Below are 16,986 nucleotides of genomic sequence, written 5' to 3' on the forward strand. Positions count from 1 at the left end.
GCAACAGAGGAAGTCATAGCTGCCCTCCAGAGACATGCATGCAGAGAGATGGGGAGAGACAAGCTAAAGCAGGCTTCCCTTTAAAAGGATTAAAAAAAGAAAAGCCCTGGTGTGCTGCAAATGTTCCAGCCACTATTTTCCAAGTACATGATCTGCTCTCTCATCTAAGTTGAACACTTGAATGTGTCCAACTCTCACTGCAAGGTCAGGCAGCAGTACAGGCAGCTGTGTCCTCTCCTCCCTTTGGAACCAGTGCTCTATTACATAATCCCTCCTGTTGCCCTGGAAGCTGTCTGCAGCCACCTTGAGTCGGTGGTTAGTGAAGGAAAGGGAGTGGGGTTCAGCCTTGGAAGTTACTGTGCAACACAAATGCCAGTGGTGCCACCAAGGAGAAGCTGTGCGTAAAGCAGTGCCAAGTTCTCCAATGCATCTGTTTCCCTGGCTATAGCACAGGCTGCCAAAATACAATGCTGCTTTATGGCTGAATCAAATTGCACTCCAGTCACACTACTGTCCCTGTCCTCTGCAACTGCTTTAGTCCAGAATTCCTGCAGAAGCCTTCCTGCTTTCACATAAATGTACATTGATGATTTTTGCTGAAGAAAATGCAGGCAAGGTGGAATTCACTCTTCAGCCTGGAGTCAGGAGTTCTTCCTTTGGTGCTTCTGCCCACACAGACAAAACCTCAGAGGCAGAAGGCCATGAGCTCTTTGTAGAAGCTGCTGTGGTCTGCAGCTTTCTTCCCTCCAGCACTGAGGGCACTCAGGCAAGGCCCTGGGGAAGCCATGCAGCCAGGGCTGCCCTGTGGCTCAGAACTGCACCCAGCCACTGCAAAGCTCTTCTTCAGCACTGCAGCTTTCCTGTCATGGTGCAGGCAGGTGAGAACACCCATGAGAGGCCACAAATCTGGTTCTCACACATGAAGGTGAAGAAAGGAAGAAGCTTGGTCTCATTTTTAGCAATACCAATGACCAAAAATAAGCTGGTACAGAACAGGAACTGGTGTACCACAAAGCCTGAAAGAGTTTCCTTTTCCCCCAAAGGGTAGGGAGGGAGCAGAGCATGAACCAGATCTGGCGCAGTTGATTTCCTTACAAGGCTGCACTAGCCTGGCCCTTGGCTTGGGCTCCTCTGTGGTCTTGCTTTCTATGACTCTCTCCCCATTCCAGGCTATAGACTTGGAGCAATCACTAGTCAGCATTGATCAGTGAGACTGTCTCCACATCAGGCACACCACACATCACTGAGACACCAAGAACATGTTACTGCAGGAACAACAAGGCTGATATTTATCAGCCTCTCCGTTATGCACAGTATTTTTATTTTTTAAACACTTACATTTACCCATCCCTTCTCATTTGCTCTGAATGTAGCCACCAGCTCAGCTGAAGAGGGGTTTGCCCCTCTCTGTTCCTCAGGTGTGTCAGAGGCTGGGACTGCTGGTTTCCACACCAGATCATCATGGAACCCAGTTTGGGCAGCTTCCCAGCCAGATGCATGCATTCCCCATTCAAATCCCAAAGACAACAGAAAAAGAAAAGCCCATCCAAAATGGAGAAGAGGGCATGTGCAGTATCTTCAGCTTTACACAAAAATGTAATTTCAGTTCACTGTTTCCCAAATACAGAACCCAGTGATTGGTGATAATTTTCTGTTCTAGCTTCTTAAAAATGTAAAAGAGGATCAGTGCCATTCTTTGGTAGCATACAGTATTCACCCCAGCACAGCCAGAAAGGAAATAGTTTGAAACAACAGATGCTGTTCACAACCAGCGCTTTGGATCTATTTCCAGCAGGCGTTTCTTCCCTCCCCATGAAAACAGACACACATTCTCATTTAACAACTAATTGATTTATTTAACAATACAAATTTCTTTCTACTGCATGGTTTAGCAGAGAGAACTTGAGAAACAAAATTAGCTTCTTTTCTTTTTCTTTTAAAGTTTAAATGTTTACACAAAAACAACCTTTACTTCAGTAAATATAAAATTTACACACAAAAAAAAATCTACATTAAAAAAGAACAGAATCATGACAAACCAACAGAAAAAAAAAAAAAAAGAGGATGGGAATTCAGTGTAAAGGATCCAATTGCAAGGAAGGCAAGATGGGGCAACACTAACAAGGCATCCCATTTGTACACCTAGGTATCTGAAGCTGGAGGTACGATACAAACCCAAAATACATTAAAATTATAATTAAAACCTGAATTTTTATAGCAGAATATTTTATGATATAAATATCTGTAAATTCTGTAGGCAACACAGTTAGTGCAAGAACTCCATAGTTTGCTCTCCACTGGAAGGTCACTGGAGTGGTGTAGGAGCACCCTGTGGCCCACGAGTGCACTAATGGTCAGCAGGGAGCAGACTTTAGATGTGCAGCCTGGATGTGATAGCCCCTTGTTTCTTTGCCAATCTGTGCTATTTCTCACACATCCAATGACATGACAAGAAATTCTGGTCACCTTCAGCAGTGACTTCCAGCACTTCATCTCCTGGCATTAGTCTGTTACCTGACTTAGGCATATTCACCTGCCAGATCCTGTTTCTCATTCCCTTTTGCACTTTTTAACCTGAACTCTAAAGCTATCTTGTAGCTACCAAGAGAGATTGGCTTCTAGGTTGAAATATTTGGGATACACAGTTCTTCAAGCCATCTGTAGAAATATTTAAAGTAGGGTGAACAATTCATGGTCAAAGGTTATGTGATACAAAAACAGGGACCTGTATAGTAATGGCTAATTTTAGATCTAAATCTTTAGTATTTTTTGTATTGATTTAATACTTAAACTTAACATTCAGCTTTCAGATATTAAATGAGCAGAGCATCTCATGGATGGAAGTGCTACGTTATCTCCAAAAACACCAGGGAGTAAGGGAGACTATAAAATTTAAAATTAAGTGTAATTTTAAAATCATTTAAAGGAATCAAGTGTATTTTTTTATAATCGATACTGTGACTGGCAAGCTATAAAAGCTTAAATTATAAAACTATTAGTGACTCTACCTTTTAAACTGTATGTACTATAAAGCTGTATTTTTGTACTTACAGATGTTACAAAATTTCCAAGGCAGGAGTGAAGCGGGGTAAAGGTAGTCTAAAACACTTTCACAGATTTCATTTTTACTAAGAAAGGTTATTTCCTCCACAACAGTTTTATGTCATATAAATCTGATTAAATTCATTGTACTCCTCTCTTTTCTGGGTAGATGATACAGTGTTCAATCATGCTTTGGAAGACCTTTTTCAATAGATAACTCAGTTCTCTAGGTCAGCAAGTCCAACTTGCTTTACTCAGAAAAAAAAAGCACCAGACTATCTCTAACTTGGCCATCCTCCTGCAAAAAACCTTTGTAGCAAGACTGAGGCAGCCTGTTCTGAGAGCAGGACTGGCCCTGAAGCAACCAGCTACATTAACTTCTGGAGTAAGCATATGAAATGTGATAATTTCAACTTGAGAAAGAGCTGAAAAGTATTAAATTTCATAAAATTTTAGAAATTTCACTTGTTCTGTTAAAAACAAAACAGGGAAAACTTAATCCACAGGTGTGCATTAAATATTTAATAGCAAGCCTTTGCTTATGCATATTAATTTAAAAATTATCCACAGGGATCTGTGATACATTGGCCTTGCCTTGTTACTATAACTAAATTTATTAAAATATTAATTTAAAATAGGAAAACAAAGAAACTACTCCTTGGGGAACATGTTTATTGTGTTTGAGATGATACACTGGGTGCTCTCTGAGCTACAAAGGGAAAAAGGAAATCCTTTCATTACAAACTGACAAAGGTAAAAGTTAAAACAGTTTTCACAACAGCATGTACCACATATTGGAAATAGATCTGGGTTTAATACAAATGACATAATTCCTAGTAATCTACAGCTAACTTTAATAACTTCATACAGATAATGAATTAGGCTAAAATGCACTATAATATTTGGTTGACTTCAGGAACAGTATCCTTAGTACATCACAAAATACATTTTGATATCCCAAAGAAGCAAGACTTGCAAGTAGGCATTTTAAACATAACTAATCTACAGCTACAAACTTCTACTCTTGATAGCATTTACCTTTTTGGGGAGCAGTATCCCAGTCTTCAAAAGGATAAAAGCAGAGTAGAATCAGTATAACATATACACAGAAGTCCGTATTGTAAAGGCTATAAAGATTTGTTGCACACTGCAAAGTTGCCTTCTGCACCTTCACACTGCACAAGTAGTTTGTCATTTATGTTGCATATCTCTTGGTCCACTGTCTGGCTATCCTGTCATGTTCTGCTCTGTTGGTCAGGTACTGAGTGGCTATGCTTCCAACCAGAGGGTCAGCTGCAAAAGGCAGGAGAAAATGCATCAGAATCCATCCCACAAGTAACAGTCCCCAAGATAAAACATATTTTAAAACACAGCATCCATTCCAAAATATAATTTAGACCAGAAATATAGTGGAGCTCTCATCATATAAGACATTACCAAGAAAGCACACATGAACAAAGCACAACAAACAGGAAAAATCTCTTGTGGTTATCTGCATATGAATGAATCTTGCCTCAGGCAGGTGCTCTGCTTTCAGCCCTTTGCCTGCAGGACCCATTCAGCAATGCTGCCCCTAACAGGCACCCTCCTGTCAGGACGGTGCACAGGACTAGTGGCAGTTAGAGCGTTCGGGCTGCAGGACACACCGAGGGGAGCCCTTCAGGAGCCACCAAGCCTTTGTACCTAAGAGGCTGATCCATTTCTCCCTCACTGTGACCATGTTGTGTAAATGAACGGTCCCTTAGCACTATTGCTCAGTTCCTGCCCTGACCGCAGGCAGTTAGCATCCATGGCCTAATGACACTGGTCACACATTGCTGCTGAGAATCTGTACTGCTTCCATGGAGCTCCTCCCCTCCCCACAGGATCAAGGAAGCCTCTTTGAAACAGGGAGAGTTCTCTCTGAACATCACATCCCTCACATTTGCAAGATTAAGCCTTTCAACTGCTGTCTTAAGAGACTTCCTGCAGCTTCTTCCAACATGCAGGATTTATAACTCAGAAGAATGTTGCTCCTTTCCTGGACTGAACACTCCTTTGCTGGACCTCCTTCAATACAGACCTTCAATGACATCAGCTTATTTTCTCCATCACATCTTGGAAAAAAAGGACTTAGTGGTACTTACTTTCTGCTGTGTCACAGTAGTAAAAACACCATTAAAAGAGGGATCATATCCAATATGGAGTGCTTCACCACAAATTAAAAAAATATTAAATTTTATTTAATCTGCATGCAATCAAATATACAAATTACGTTCCGTGGCAACTAAGTCAAACGACTGAGAGTCTCTCAGTGAACTATCAGCTCCTTACCTGGGTTGCAGTCTGTCAGAAGTGAACAAATAGACAGCAGAACCTTTGAAATAGTCAAAGCAGGGCTCCAGTTGTCTTTCAGGATATCCAGACAGATGACTCCCTGACTGTTGATGTTGCAGTGATAAATTCTGGTGCGGAAAGTAACCTGAAATCACAGCATAAGAGACACATAGAGTCATTCAGTGCTGCCCAGGGATGGTGCCCCTTGGCTCTGAGCAGCCTGGGGGACTCCCAGTTCTGCAGAGCTTCTGCAGACACAGCTCCTCTCTGCTTGGCTTCCAAACCACAATTGTTTAACAGAAGAGTGACTATTTTCTGTAGCCAGGCCTGCCTTTAACAAATCTACCATGATGAGATTAGGGGCATAAACTGCTTTCACACAGGCTCTTAGGATGGTACCCACAAAAACAAGGACCTACTTTATAGGTAGCCATTTAATGAACATACCATATGTCAGGAACATTCTAATCACAAATGTAACTTCACTGTCATTTCTGAAGGTAAGGAAGTACACAGAATTTGTATGCATGTGCAGTATTAGTTGATCTTTTTCTTTCTTTCAAAAGACTAAATACAGACCATGAAAATTAGTCTTGTTAAATTAACAATGAAATCTTTGTCCTTACCCTTCATTAGGCAGAATATAATATACAGCCAAAACAATGCTATTATACTAACTAAATCCATCCTTAAATTATTTCAGACTAATATTGATAGAACATGTGAACATTCTGCACAAATACGAAGTGAGAAAATGTAACTGCTTTAATTACACAAAGCACAAAAACATATGGAAATTTTTCTTTTTCATACTGATGGGGGGGAGTAGAATCCACAATGTATCCTGAAAATTTAAAAACTATCATGCTCTAAAAAAATCTACAAGATTTGAATGAGGAATTTGTCTAAAACTGTGCATCACTCCAGTATAACATTCTTAATTCAGAACATACTAAATGCTGGGGGTTAAAGAGAAGTGTGAAATACAGAGTGTATATTCTTTATGTTGCAATCATTCTAGGAATGTAAAAAGGTATTAGATTTATAGTAACATAGTTATAGCCCCCAAAGATGTAAGTTGTAGAATGTTGTGTGGTAAAATGTATTTAGTTATGAGAGTTTTGCAGTGTCTTTTCTGGTGACTTGGTCAAGAGTTGTAATTTGGCAGCAAGGGAGGGGAAAAGGGAATGATCTTTACATTTTTTCATATCCATTAGTAAATTACAATTTATTAGATGTCCATACTATTTCTGAGCAAGGAACTGACATTTTAATTTAAGATTAGTTTAATGTAATAAGAAGAGCTTTTGCTCAAAAACATTACCAAACAAGATTGCTTATTTTAGCAGTCGTAAATAGACATTTTAAAATAATGGAAATTCATCACACCAAATTACCCAATTTTAAGACACAACATAATGCTCCAGTTTTCTATGTGAACTTTTTATAGCTTTTTCTTATTTCTTAAAAAGTTACTGATAATATTTAATATGGAATCTGGCTCATAACATGAAAGACTATTATACATATATTTTAGTAGCTAGAATGAGAAGAAGGAAACATAAGAAAGTCTTGTGTTGTCTTCTACTAGAACTAAAATTTCTTGAATCTTACCTGTTGATCAGAATTATCATCTCATTTATCACTTGGTGAAGTTTGGAAATCAGTACTGACTGTGGTAATCAAGAAGTAAATTAGATGGAATTTTTCTGAGACTGCAAGCCAAGATTTTGGACCTTGTAGTTTTCAAGAGACCATAAACAGATCTGATATTCAGAAAGTGATGTGCAGTCACTTGGCTGCAAGCTGTATTCTTCTCACATGAAAAAATTATAAGCACAATAAAAACCTTACCCTTACCTTTGGTGGCTTGAATGGATAGTCAGATGAAAATGTGATATCCAGGAAGAAAACACCTCCTTCATATACAGAACCTGGAGGTCCAAGTATAGTAGATCTCCATTCATAAATGTTATCTCCTTTAGGACCGGCACTGTGTAAAGAAAAAAGGAGAGAGGAAAAGAAAGAGTCAGATGTACCCTTGAGAGAGGCATTTTATGGATTCCTTCAGCATTCATTTTATTGAATAGAAACCATTTGATTATTTTTAACACCTGCCCAATTTCCAGCTGATTTCAGTGGGCTAGGTGTTTTAAACTGGCACAAAAGCTAGGTACTCTGCTGTCCCTCTGGAGAGACAGCAATGAAATAGAATGATCATGCAATACTGGTTTTTCACTGTCCAAAACATATCCCCAGATCTATTGTCTTGAGTCATTGCTCTGAACTTCTACGTCACCCTTTCATCACCTTTTCCACACCACCCTTTCCATGCCATCATATCTGTACACAAAAGAAGTTTCACATCTTGACCATATTCATCTTCTCCAAGGTTTTAGCAGATCACACCTTCATAAAAAATGTGGCTTTCAAGTATATTGATACACATTTATTGCTACTTGTTTCATAGGCTAGAGTGAAATGTGTTACACCTCTGGGCAGCAAAACTAGGGAAGGGCTAGAGAATCAAGTAACAAGGAATTGAGCTTCTTGCAGCAGTCATTCCAAAGCACTGTTTCTTCAGGATATATCTGTGTTATGCCTCTGGGCAATCGGCAATGAGACAACGAGCCAAAAATACTTTCTTTTCAGAATGCATTTCTCACTAGGGAAAGGGTTACCGCATAATTATTATTAAAGTAAAAGTTTGGAAGAATGGATAATGACCCAGCATTTTCTCAACTTCTGAGCTGTCACTAATGCTATTATCACACAGTAACCATCTAACCTCCTCACAAAAAACCCTAACCAAACGAAAAACTCCTCCTCCTTGTCCCCCAAAGGAACAACCACCAAAAAAATCAAATCTTTAGCAAGCCTGGATAAAAATTAATCTAACCTTCCACAAAGGGTCCTGAACCCACCCTGCTGAGAGCCAAACTTACTGAACTGACTGCTCTGGAGAACAACAGCACTGAACTCATGCAACACAATGGCTTGATCACATCAATGCAGATAAGCCAGTAACACAGCACTGTGAAAGATCCTTTCAGTTTTCCCCACCTGGGCAGTTTCCCAGGCACCACCTCCATTTCCCAGCCATACTGAAGCAGCCCCATCCTTCTCCCTCTGTGGTGCCCAGGATCAGGCCCTGAGGACTGTCACACATGAATTGCACATGAAGCGAGGGACAGGGCACGGCACCACACCGCAGCCTGGGAATTTGTGGTTTCTGGAACTGCTCAACACACAGGGGAAACTCCCAACAAATAAAAGGCTCTTCCTATGCCATGTCACCCCACAAATTTGTCATACATATGTTTGCAGTCTGTAACACAACATGTTGGACATCCATCCTTACTATGTAGTCAAACATGGAGACACTCATCAGAGACAAGGAATATGAGCAGTCTGCACTACAGATCTGCAATTCCCCACCCCCACCACCAAAATTTAGCTATTTTTACATTAAGATCATTTTTGAGAAAAAAATGCTAATTTTGATTATGAATTCACTTTCAATTCATAATTTTCCAAGATGCTTTTTATCTTGTAGACATTTCATGTACCAAATGTTGCAGTTCTTTCATAAACAGGACAAAATAATAATCGAATTTGGATGACATCCTATTTATTAAAAACAAAAAAATATTTTATGAAGCTGTAGCTATTTTCCTGTTGCCAAAATGAAAGTAGATAACAATAGAATGCTGGCCTCCAGAGCACAGCTAGGGAAAAAAAACCCTACAGGTGCTGTCAAAAATAAAGTTTGGGTCTAAAATCTTTGTTTCTGTTTGCAATGCATACATAAAAGCAGAAGGAAAATACTAGATACATTTTAAGGGAAAAAAAAGGGAAATCTAGAAGCAAACAGGTCCATTTTTGGTAATGCAATGAACCATTTGTACCTTCAGTCACTCCAGAAGATAATTTTATTCATGCTCCCTAAAAACCAATTAGTGTAAGAACTGAAAATATTGGGGCAGTAACGACAGCATTTAAAACCCACACAGGCCACTGAAATGTTTCAATTAATTCTGGACATTCATCAAGCTTACAGCTAATTAGTATTGTGCTTGAAAACCAAATTTCTGTGGGGCAAATCAATTTCAGCATAAGATGTCCTAATGACTGCTTTATAGTTGAAAGCAGAGGTTAGTGCTCTTGCCCTGCATGTCAGGTACCTTTCTTTCATACACCCCCAACAGCTGGATGCATTTCACTCAAATTAATGAAATGGATGGATCAAATCTGTGACATGTTCCAGCCCAATGAATCAGTCATGATTAAGTGCAGCACCAGTCCAGGGTCAAACTCTCTGGTAATCACTTACCAAATCAGAGCTAGGGCATTCATAAGCTGGTAGCCACAAAACACAAAATCTTGATGGAGCAACAGGTCTGAATGACAACTTCAGTGTTTTGGCTACAGAGCATACAAGTGCAGGCCATTGCTAACAGCCTGCTATCCTCCTAAATTAGCTTCAGAACATTACAAATTCAGTAAAGGCATCAATACTTCCTTCTCAATAAAAAATCCACTTGATTAATTTTTTCACAATATGGGCTAAAAAATCTCAGACAAAATAACAAAGCAATTTAATTGAAATGACAAAATATTATTTGCAGAATTAGAGAGGTTTACTTCATACATTAAAGATGGATTGCTTTTTAAAAATAAATTAGAGTTAACTGGCTGCATCTGCTTCCTAAACAAATATTCATTATGCCACTTCACTGAGGGATATATACCTGATTCAGACAAGACAAAGGATTTATGACCATACTGTAGCCAATCTAGTCCACAGAACAGATTAAATTTACAAGTGTGACTTCAGATGGTAAATTTGAAAAGACAGGAGGTTAAACTTGAGGGGCCCATGGGTTCACAGCAGGTCTGTCAAACCTAACTCTGCTGAACCCTGGCTCTCAAGTTTTCCAAAGACGAAGCACAGCTTTTCCAGAAGAGTGTTAAGAGCATTCATGTGGATGCAGCAGCATTCACACCACCAAGAAGCCTGTTAGACTCCCAATGCAGTGGTTACAGAAATCCAAGTTCAGCTTTTGTTACAATCTATTAAATCAAAATGCATTGAAGCTGCCCATATGGAACGAAATGCAGGACAAGAAACTAGGACAAGAAACTTCCAATCTACAATGATGCTGGTAGCATTTTGCTTTCTGCACTCACTAAATGCACTGCTGTCAACAGCCCTCCTCTAAAACACAAGACTAAGTTTGGTGACAGAATGCAACTTCATAGTCCTGAGACTGTGCTAACTGAGAAGAAAAAGGATGAAGGAAAATGTAATTTGGCTAAATTTGATGTTAATGTTGTGTTATGCTTTATTATGATATTGAATATGAGTCTGCAACAGCATATAGCAAACTGGGGGGTGGGTGTGCTTGTTTTTGAAAGCTTCCAACAGTGAAGTGTGACTGACTCCAAAAGCCTTATGAGAAATGTCATTGGTATCACAGAACTAAAGGTACTGGTCTACACCTCAAAAAAAAAAAAAACAAAAAAACACTGGGGGTGTCTACATGGCACAAGTTTAAGTGGTGGAATATTTTCTCATGTTCTCCTCTCAAAGGCTCCACCCTCAGGTGTGATACCCAGGCCAGCAGAATTATAGAAGTGTAAAGGCTGGAAAAGATCTCTACTCATTATTACCAAGGCAGCAGCTAACAAACCAAATGGGGCACCTGGGGTGAGAATTACGTAAGGAAAGACCTCCCTCCCTCCTTCCCAAACATTTACTTCAAAATGAGATTCAGCCAGAGTAAAACTCTGGGAAGTTCTTCATAGACTGCTCAGCCACAATTCTGTCACTATATAATTTTTACAGCAGTGTAAGTGAAGTCAGTTCTTTAAGAGAGGGATAAGATATCTCTTTTGATTTTTCTTATTTCAAATAGAAGTACTAAGTAAAGAAAGAAAAATGCCCTCAGGCATGTTTCACAACCTTGTGCTTGAAAAATCCACTTCATAATGGTACAGTATAGTAAAGCTCTGCAAAATCTTCAACCAGCTTTGGAAATTGACTTTTACAAATCCTTCTGGAAGAAAGGCACTCAGGATGTTACCAGCACAAAAGACTGTGTTTTGGACACACACACAGCTAAAGCTGTTGAATTATCTAGTTCAGTGTGACACCACGAGATACAAAAGGGGCTGTGATAGATCCCACCAGCATATACAATTCAGGTAAATGTACAGACCCCATCTGTAGGGACTCTGCCTGCTTTACTGTCTCAGCTTCTGAGCTTGATGAACTCATTTCCAGCAGAAGAAAAATGCCCCAGGCTCAAGTAACTTCAACTTATCACAGAGGTGGAGATCCATATTTACCATGCAGGATATCTAGTGTGGATGCTAATGTTTGCCCCTCAGGCTACCCAGACAATCAGGCCAGAGAGAAGAGTGATTACAGCCCCCAGAAAATCTAAATACTCCCTAACACCAACATACTCCATCTCCCTCTGGTGACCTTTCTCCAACAGCATGGGGTGCCTGGCTCCTCAATCAAGCCGCTAAGCTCAGCACTTGAGAAAATCCTCCTCACCCCTCCATGTAGTGAGAAAGTGAGTGAAAACAGAGCTAGACAACCCTATCTAGTAGCACACTACCTTTTTATCCAGCTACAGATACACACTGTCATACTGTTGGTAATTTAAGACCAAAAAACAATCTCACAAGCAACCAAAGGATCTTTATCTGCTGCAAGCTGTCTGACCTGCTCAGTGAGGCCTAGAGAGAGCGCAAACACTTACCAGTAGTTACGTTTTAATGTTGAGCATGGGAATAGAAAATGCTCAAAATACTTTCTTGCTTTGATATTTTCAACATTTTGAAGAAAATTTGTCCATTATCCTTCTTTTTCTTAATTCTCCTTTCCAATTGTGGAGGCAATCTTGTGGATTTGGTTATAGAGTGCAAGAAAGAAAATGAACATTAATTAAAAGGCATATGTTTGTGTGTGGCTTTCAGTTCTACGACCTGTGACAAGCATAGATAACAATTTATGTTTTCTTTATTTTTCAATGCCTTGTTTACAAGGCTCTCTGCAGTGCTTATTCTCAGCATTCATATTATCAGTACCAGTGCCTAAGCACTTCTACTTAAAGAATCTGGGTACTACATCCTGTAGACACAGAAAACATTCTGTTTTCACTGGCAGGAGCTACAAGTATAGCCCTAATTTAAGGATTACAGCATTTTTCTAAGGTTGGACACATGAGGGCTGTCTATGGCAATGTATCAAAACTGTGCAGAAAACATATTTTGATAAGGTGCTCACTATTATTAAGGTTTATAGGTTATGTGCAATTTTTTACAAAGAAAAAGTTCCAGTCTATTGTGTTCTTTATATAGCTACAAATGTTTTTATTTTACCTGCCACTGAACTACCTGCTACATTTGTTTGCTAGAAAAGGTTATTTACTGCTTCTAGCATATCCACAGAGGCTCTGTGGAATTGAGGATTTAAGGATCTAGTTCAGTGTACAAATCTCTCCTTGTGTCACTTCCCTAAAGTCTATAATGTCCTTATGATTGAAATCTAGAAATCAGCATTAAAAAAAAAAAAAAACAAGAACCTATTTTTACCTCATGGATCCCCTGATAATTCAGCTGGTTGTAAAGCAGTGCAGGACTTGTGCCCAAGGACATGGTTCAATGCAAAACAAGTGCAACTTGAGAGCTTCTCAGAAGCAGCATGGCTACTCCAAGCACAATGCTGGTCCAGCCTAAACTAACTTGGCCAAATCATACACGTTCACAAACCATCCATGGATTATTAGCTTTATGCTTAATCAGGTGTCATTTGCCCTCCTGCAGCCAGAGTAGGGCATGAACTTTAGCTGCTTGCTCTGGCTTAGAAATGCAACCACGGGGCTGTGTTTGGTTCAGGTCACACTGAACCACCAGGGAACCTCAGCCAGTGGAGATCTGCTATTAATCACCCTGAAGGGAAAGACGTGTTTTACACCACTAGAAGTTCCAGTGCTAAACTTGCCATTACTAGAAGAATATACACTCATCTTACCAAAGGAAGCTAAGTAACAAATAATTTTCTAATTTCATCAAAGCTGTAATATGTAGAAAACGAAAGCAATGTATTTTGGAAAGCTGACAGTATTCCCACTGCCTAAAGCCCCATTAAATTGGTTCATTGCAACAACAGCTTTAGATTACTTTCCTCCTTGTATTCCTGCTAGTTCCTAGGACTTATCTTGCTGTAATTAGAAGTCTGTGCAGGTCCTTTCCATCTTCCAGAACAAACCAAGCCAATTATGGAGGCAGAATTCCTGTAATTTTTCTTTCAAAAAGGCAACTAAATACCAGAACACAGTTTGCTAAATTACAACAGAAATACTTAAATTAAACACATAACAAAACACATCAGATTTTCTATGTCTATGCTCTTGACAGAGGAGTTGCACCCAGGCAATACACAAAAGAGTTTACCAAATGTGAGTTGTTTCTGAACACAGAAATCTCATAGGCATGGAGAAATTTAAAATAAACCAAATGTTCAGCATGAACTAACTTGCAATATGCACAGAAGTACATCTCACTGGAGAAATTATCTCATCTACACTGGAGAAATTATCCATACTACCTAATAAAAACCAGAGCAGGACAGTCAGTAAAGGGAAACATTTCCTGCTACTCTGCCATGTGTTCATAATACCAAAGCTTTAATTTAGCATAAACTAAAAGAACAGATCCCTTTCATCAGTGTTGAAAGACCTGTAGTACTAGTGTCAAAACACTATTTTCTTGCTGTTGATATAAAACTCAATTTGTAATAGGGCCAAATCGTTGAAGAACTTTCGTTGAAGAAATTTATCTAGTGATACACAGTTCCCATTTTTCTTTCATTCAAAATTACTGATGAACCTGGGTTTAGCAAACATGGAATATTTTGCTTTTCTTCTGTGAGAGAGGATCCCTCTCAACTTCCTAACACAAACAAAACTCATTTGGGATAAACACGTATTTTGTTTTTCAGTATGTTTAGCCTCCACACTGATTCTAGCCATTCACACTGAAAGAGTCACATGGTACCTGAGAAATTGTGAAGCCTTAGTAAAAGGTGTTCACCCACAAAGACAACCAGAAGATGTGTGCTGTGGAGTATGACTGCAATGTACAACTCCCAGATCCCAGACCACCACCTCACCCTCAGGAGATTACATTATTAGTAACTCATTCTGGGGCACCCTCATATTCCAGATATCAGCCGCCTCCATCCTTCATTGCAAAACCTTCATGTCACAAAGCTAAGTGACACTGAGAAATCCAGCTTAGGACTTCCTCCCAATATTTTCAATAACACTTTTAATGTCAACAAAGAGAAAAACATATTGTTCCCAACATTTCTTATGCACACCCTTCAGATGGTGGAAGAAAGAAGTTAAAACAATTTCACTAAAAGACCTAAGTAAGACTAAAAATACAACTGGCTTTAAAAATGTAGTAAACTTACAGATACTCATGCCCAAGAACAAGAAATGGGCAATTTTCAACAGACTAAATCTGCAAGTAAACGAAGCCATTCAAATAAAATCTCCAGCTATCCAGATACACCAAAAACCTAATTATTAGGCAGTTCCAAATGTATTAAATGTGACCAAGGTATTTAAAAAATCTTCTACCTCTCTGCAGATTATGTTTTGTTTTCTAAGGAAGGTACCTTCATTCCAAAAATTGAAAGGAACATCTACAAACAATTTTTCAAGACAGAAAGCACACTGGTGAATACAGAATCACCATCATCTGATAATTCAAGCCCAAAGGCAGACTCTGTGATTAAACTTGTGAACAGCATTAATGGTGTGGAAAAATTTGATTCTAATATCATAAAAGGATAAAGTGCAATTTATAGAACATGATTTATTCAGGTACTTCATGAAGGACCAAGAAAGAGAGAATTGCTGAGAAATCACCTGCACTGAAATGTGTGTGTATCCACCTGTTAAGACAGTGAACACCCAACATGCCTGGTGCTCCAACAGTGGAACCTCCTCCTCCACCTCCAGGATGTCCAGGATTGGGTTTCTCTACCACTTCACAATACCAGAGCTAGAAGTTGCATTTCCCCCTCCTCTAAAAAAAATCAGCATTCAACTTCAGCAAAGAAGTTCCAGCTTGCCTCATAGAAGTAAAGACAAAACCAGTCAGTCAGATAACCTTGCCTCCATTTCCACACTGAATAAGGAGCACCTACTTGGCCATTTAGGAGCTCTAATACATGCATATCACTTCTGTACAGAGCTGTTTCATACTAACTTCCTGAAAGTTAACCTGTAGTGAGCACTGAATATTTTCATTCAAAAGAAGTCTGTATTTTCAGTGTCTAAGTCAGTTCTTGGTCCAGTCTCCCTAACCTTCTAGCACAGGCTTTCTCCCAAATGTAATTCCATTATTACCTTTAAATACTTTCTTCCTCTTGTCTCTATCAATTTCCACATCAGACTGTACAGCACAACAAACCAGAAAATGCTATGCCACAGCTCCCTGTGTCACATGCCTACCTTGAAGCCATAAAAGTCTGATGCAAATCTCTGTAACTAGAAAAAGGCTGTATTTCTCAAAAAAGAATTGTTCTTTCCCAGTTCATACACCAAGACTTTCTCCACTTTGCATGCAATATGAACACCTTCTCCAGTCCAGCCCATTTCCAAACGTGCTTGGGGTCACCATGTGGACTAGCTGAATTGAAAGTAGTTACCTGTTTTGAAGGGGCATGAATCTGATTAGGCAAAACTCGAGAACCTTGTTCAGCACAACAGTTATATGTTCAGAAGGTTTGTCTTTAGTTATATCTCCACACTGGCCAACAAAATTTCCCACACAGAGGATTGATTAAATGACCTTTTCACTTTTTTTTCTTTTTCCACTGAAATGAACACCAGAACTCTGGCTATGAGCTTTAAACTCTGCTTAGAGCAAAATGATGACAAGCTTCACATTCCGTGCAGGGCACAAGTTTATCATTGCTGAAAATTTTTACATATCTAACTTATTATTTGATATGAATTGCTTTGGGGTGCTGAGCAAGTTGAAAAGTAACCAGTGCCTGCTGCCAAGACTCCTGGAAGCAGCAGCTGGCTGCAGACTGGCTCAGATGCCAGCACCAGCACAAGAACTGCTGCAGTGGGGAGGAGGGCAAAAGAGGGAAAAGAGGGGCTGCAGCAGCTCAACCCAAACTGGCTTAACACATGCTAGAATTATATTCTGCATGTGTAGCTCCAGAGCTACTGCAGGGATAAAGTCAGGGCTCAGGATCCTCTCTCTGACACTGTTCCACAATGTTCATTTAGCATGGGAGCTGGAGAGTGATCCAACATTATGGGCATATGTACCAGGACAGGGCAGGCTCCATTTGGGTTCTGAAACTTTAGCCCAACAACGTCCACTTCACTAGTTAAATAAGAGTGCTTAGAGAGTCTCAAAACGAATCAACTGAGGATACGAATCTGCTTTGTGTAATGCAGAACTGGAGACAGATGAAGCAACACTTGGTTCAGAGACTATATAAATGTAATGTGTGGATATAAAGCATTAAAACACTCTGGGAATACCAACTTTAGCTCCAAAAGCAGAGCAATTCAAAGGAAT

The 16,986-nt window shown here is 39.4% G+C and overlaps 1 protein-coding gene across 1 annotated transcript in view; it reads right to left on the minus strand.

The window, feature by feature from the left end:
* Positions 1–1,835: 1,835 nt before the first annotated feature.
* UBE2E3 (ubiquitin conjugating enzyme E2 E3) overlaps positions 1,836–16,986 on the minus strand; it is a 55,643-nt gene continuing 40,492 nt past the window's right edge. The window contains exons 4-6 of the mRNA XM_058027617.1: positions 7,219–7,351; positions 5,356–5,503; positions 1,836–4,335 (exon numbers count right to left, since the gene is read on the minus strand). Coding sequence (XP_057883600.1) covers positions 4,238–4,335; positions 5,356–5,503; positions 7,219–7,351 — 379 coding nt within the window. The 3' untranslated portion in view covers positions 1,836–4,237. The remainder of the gene's footprint in view (positions 4,336–5,355; positions 5,504–7,218; positions 7,352–16,986) is intronic.

Source organism: Melospiza georgiana, chromosome 7 (assembly GCF_028018845.1).
Source record: "Melospiza georgiana isolate bMelGeo1 chromosome 7, bMelGeo1.pri, whole genome shotgun sequence".
In the NCBI taxonomy this organism is placed as follows: Eukaryota; Metazoa; Chordata; class Aves; order Passeriformes; family Passerellidae; genus Melospiza; species Melospiza georgiana.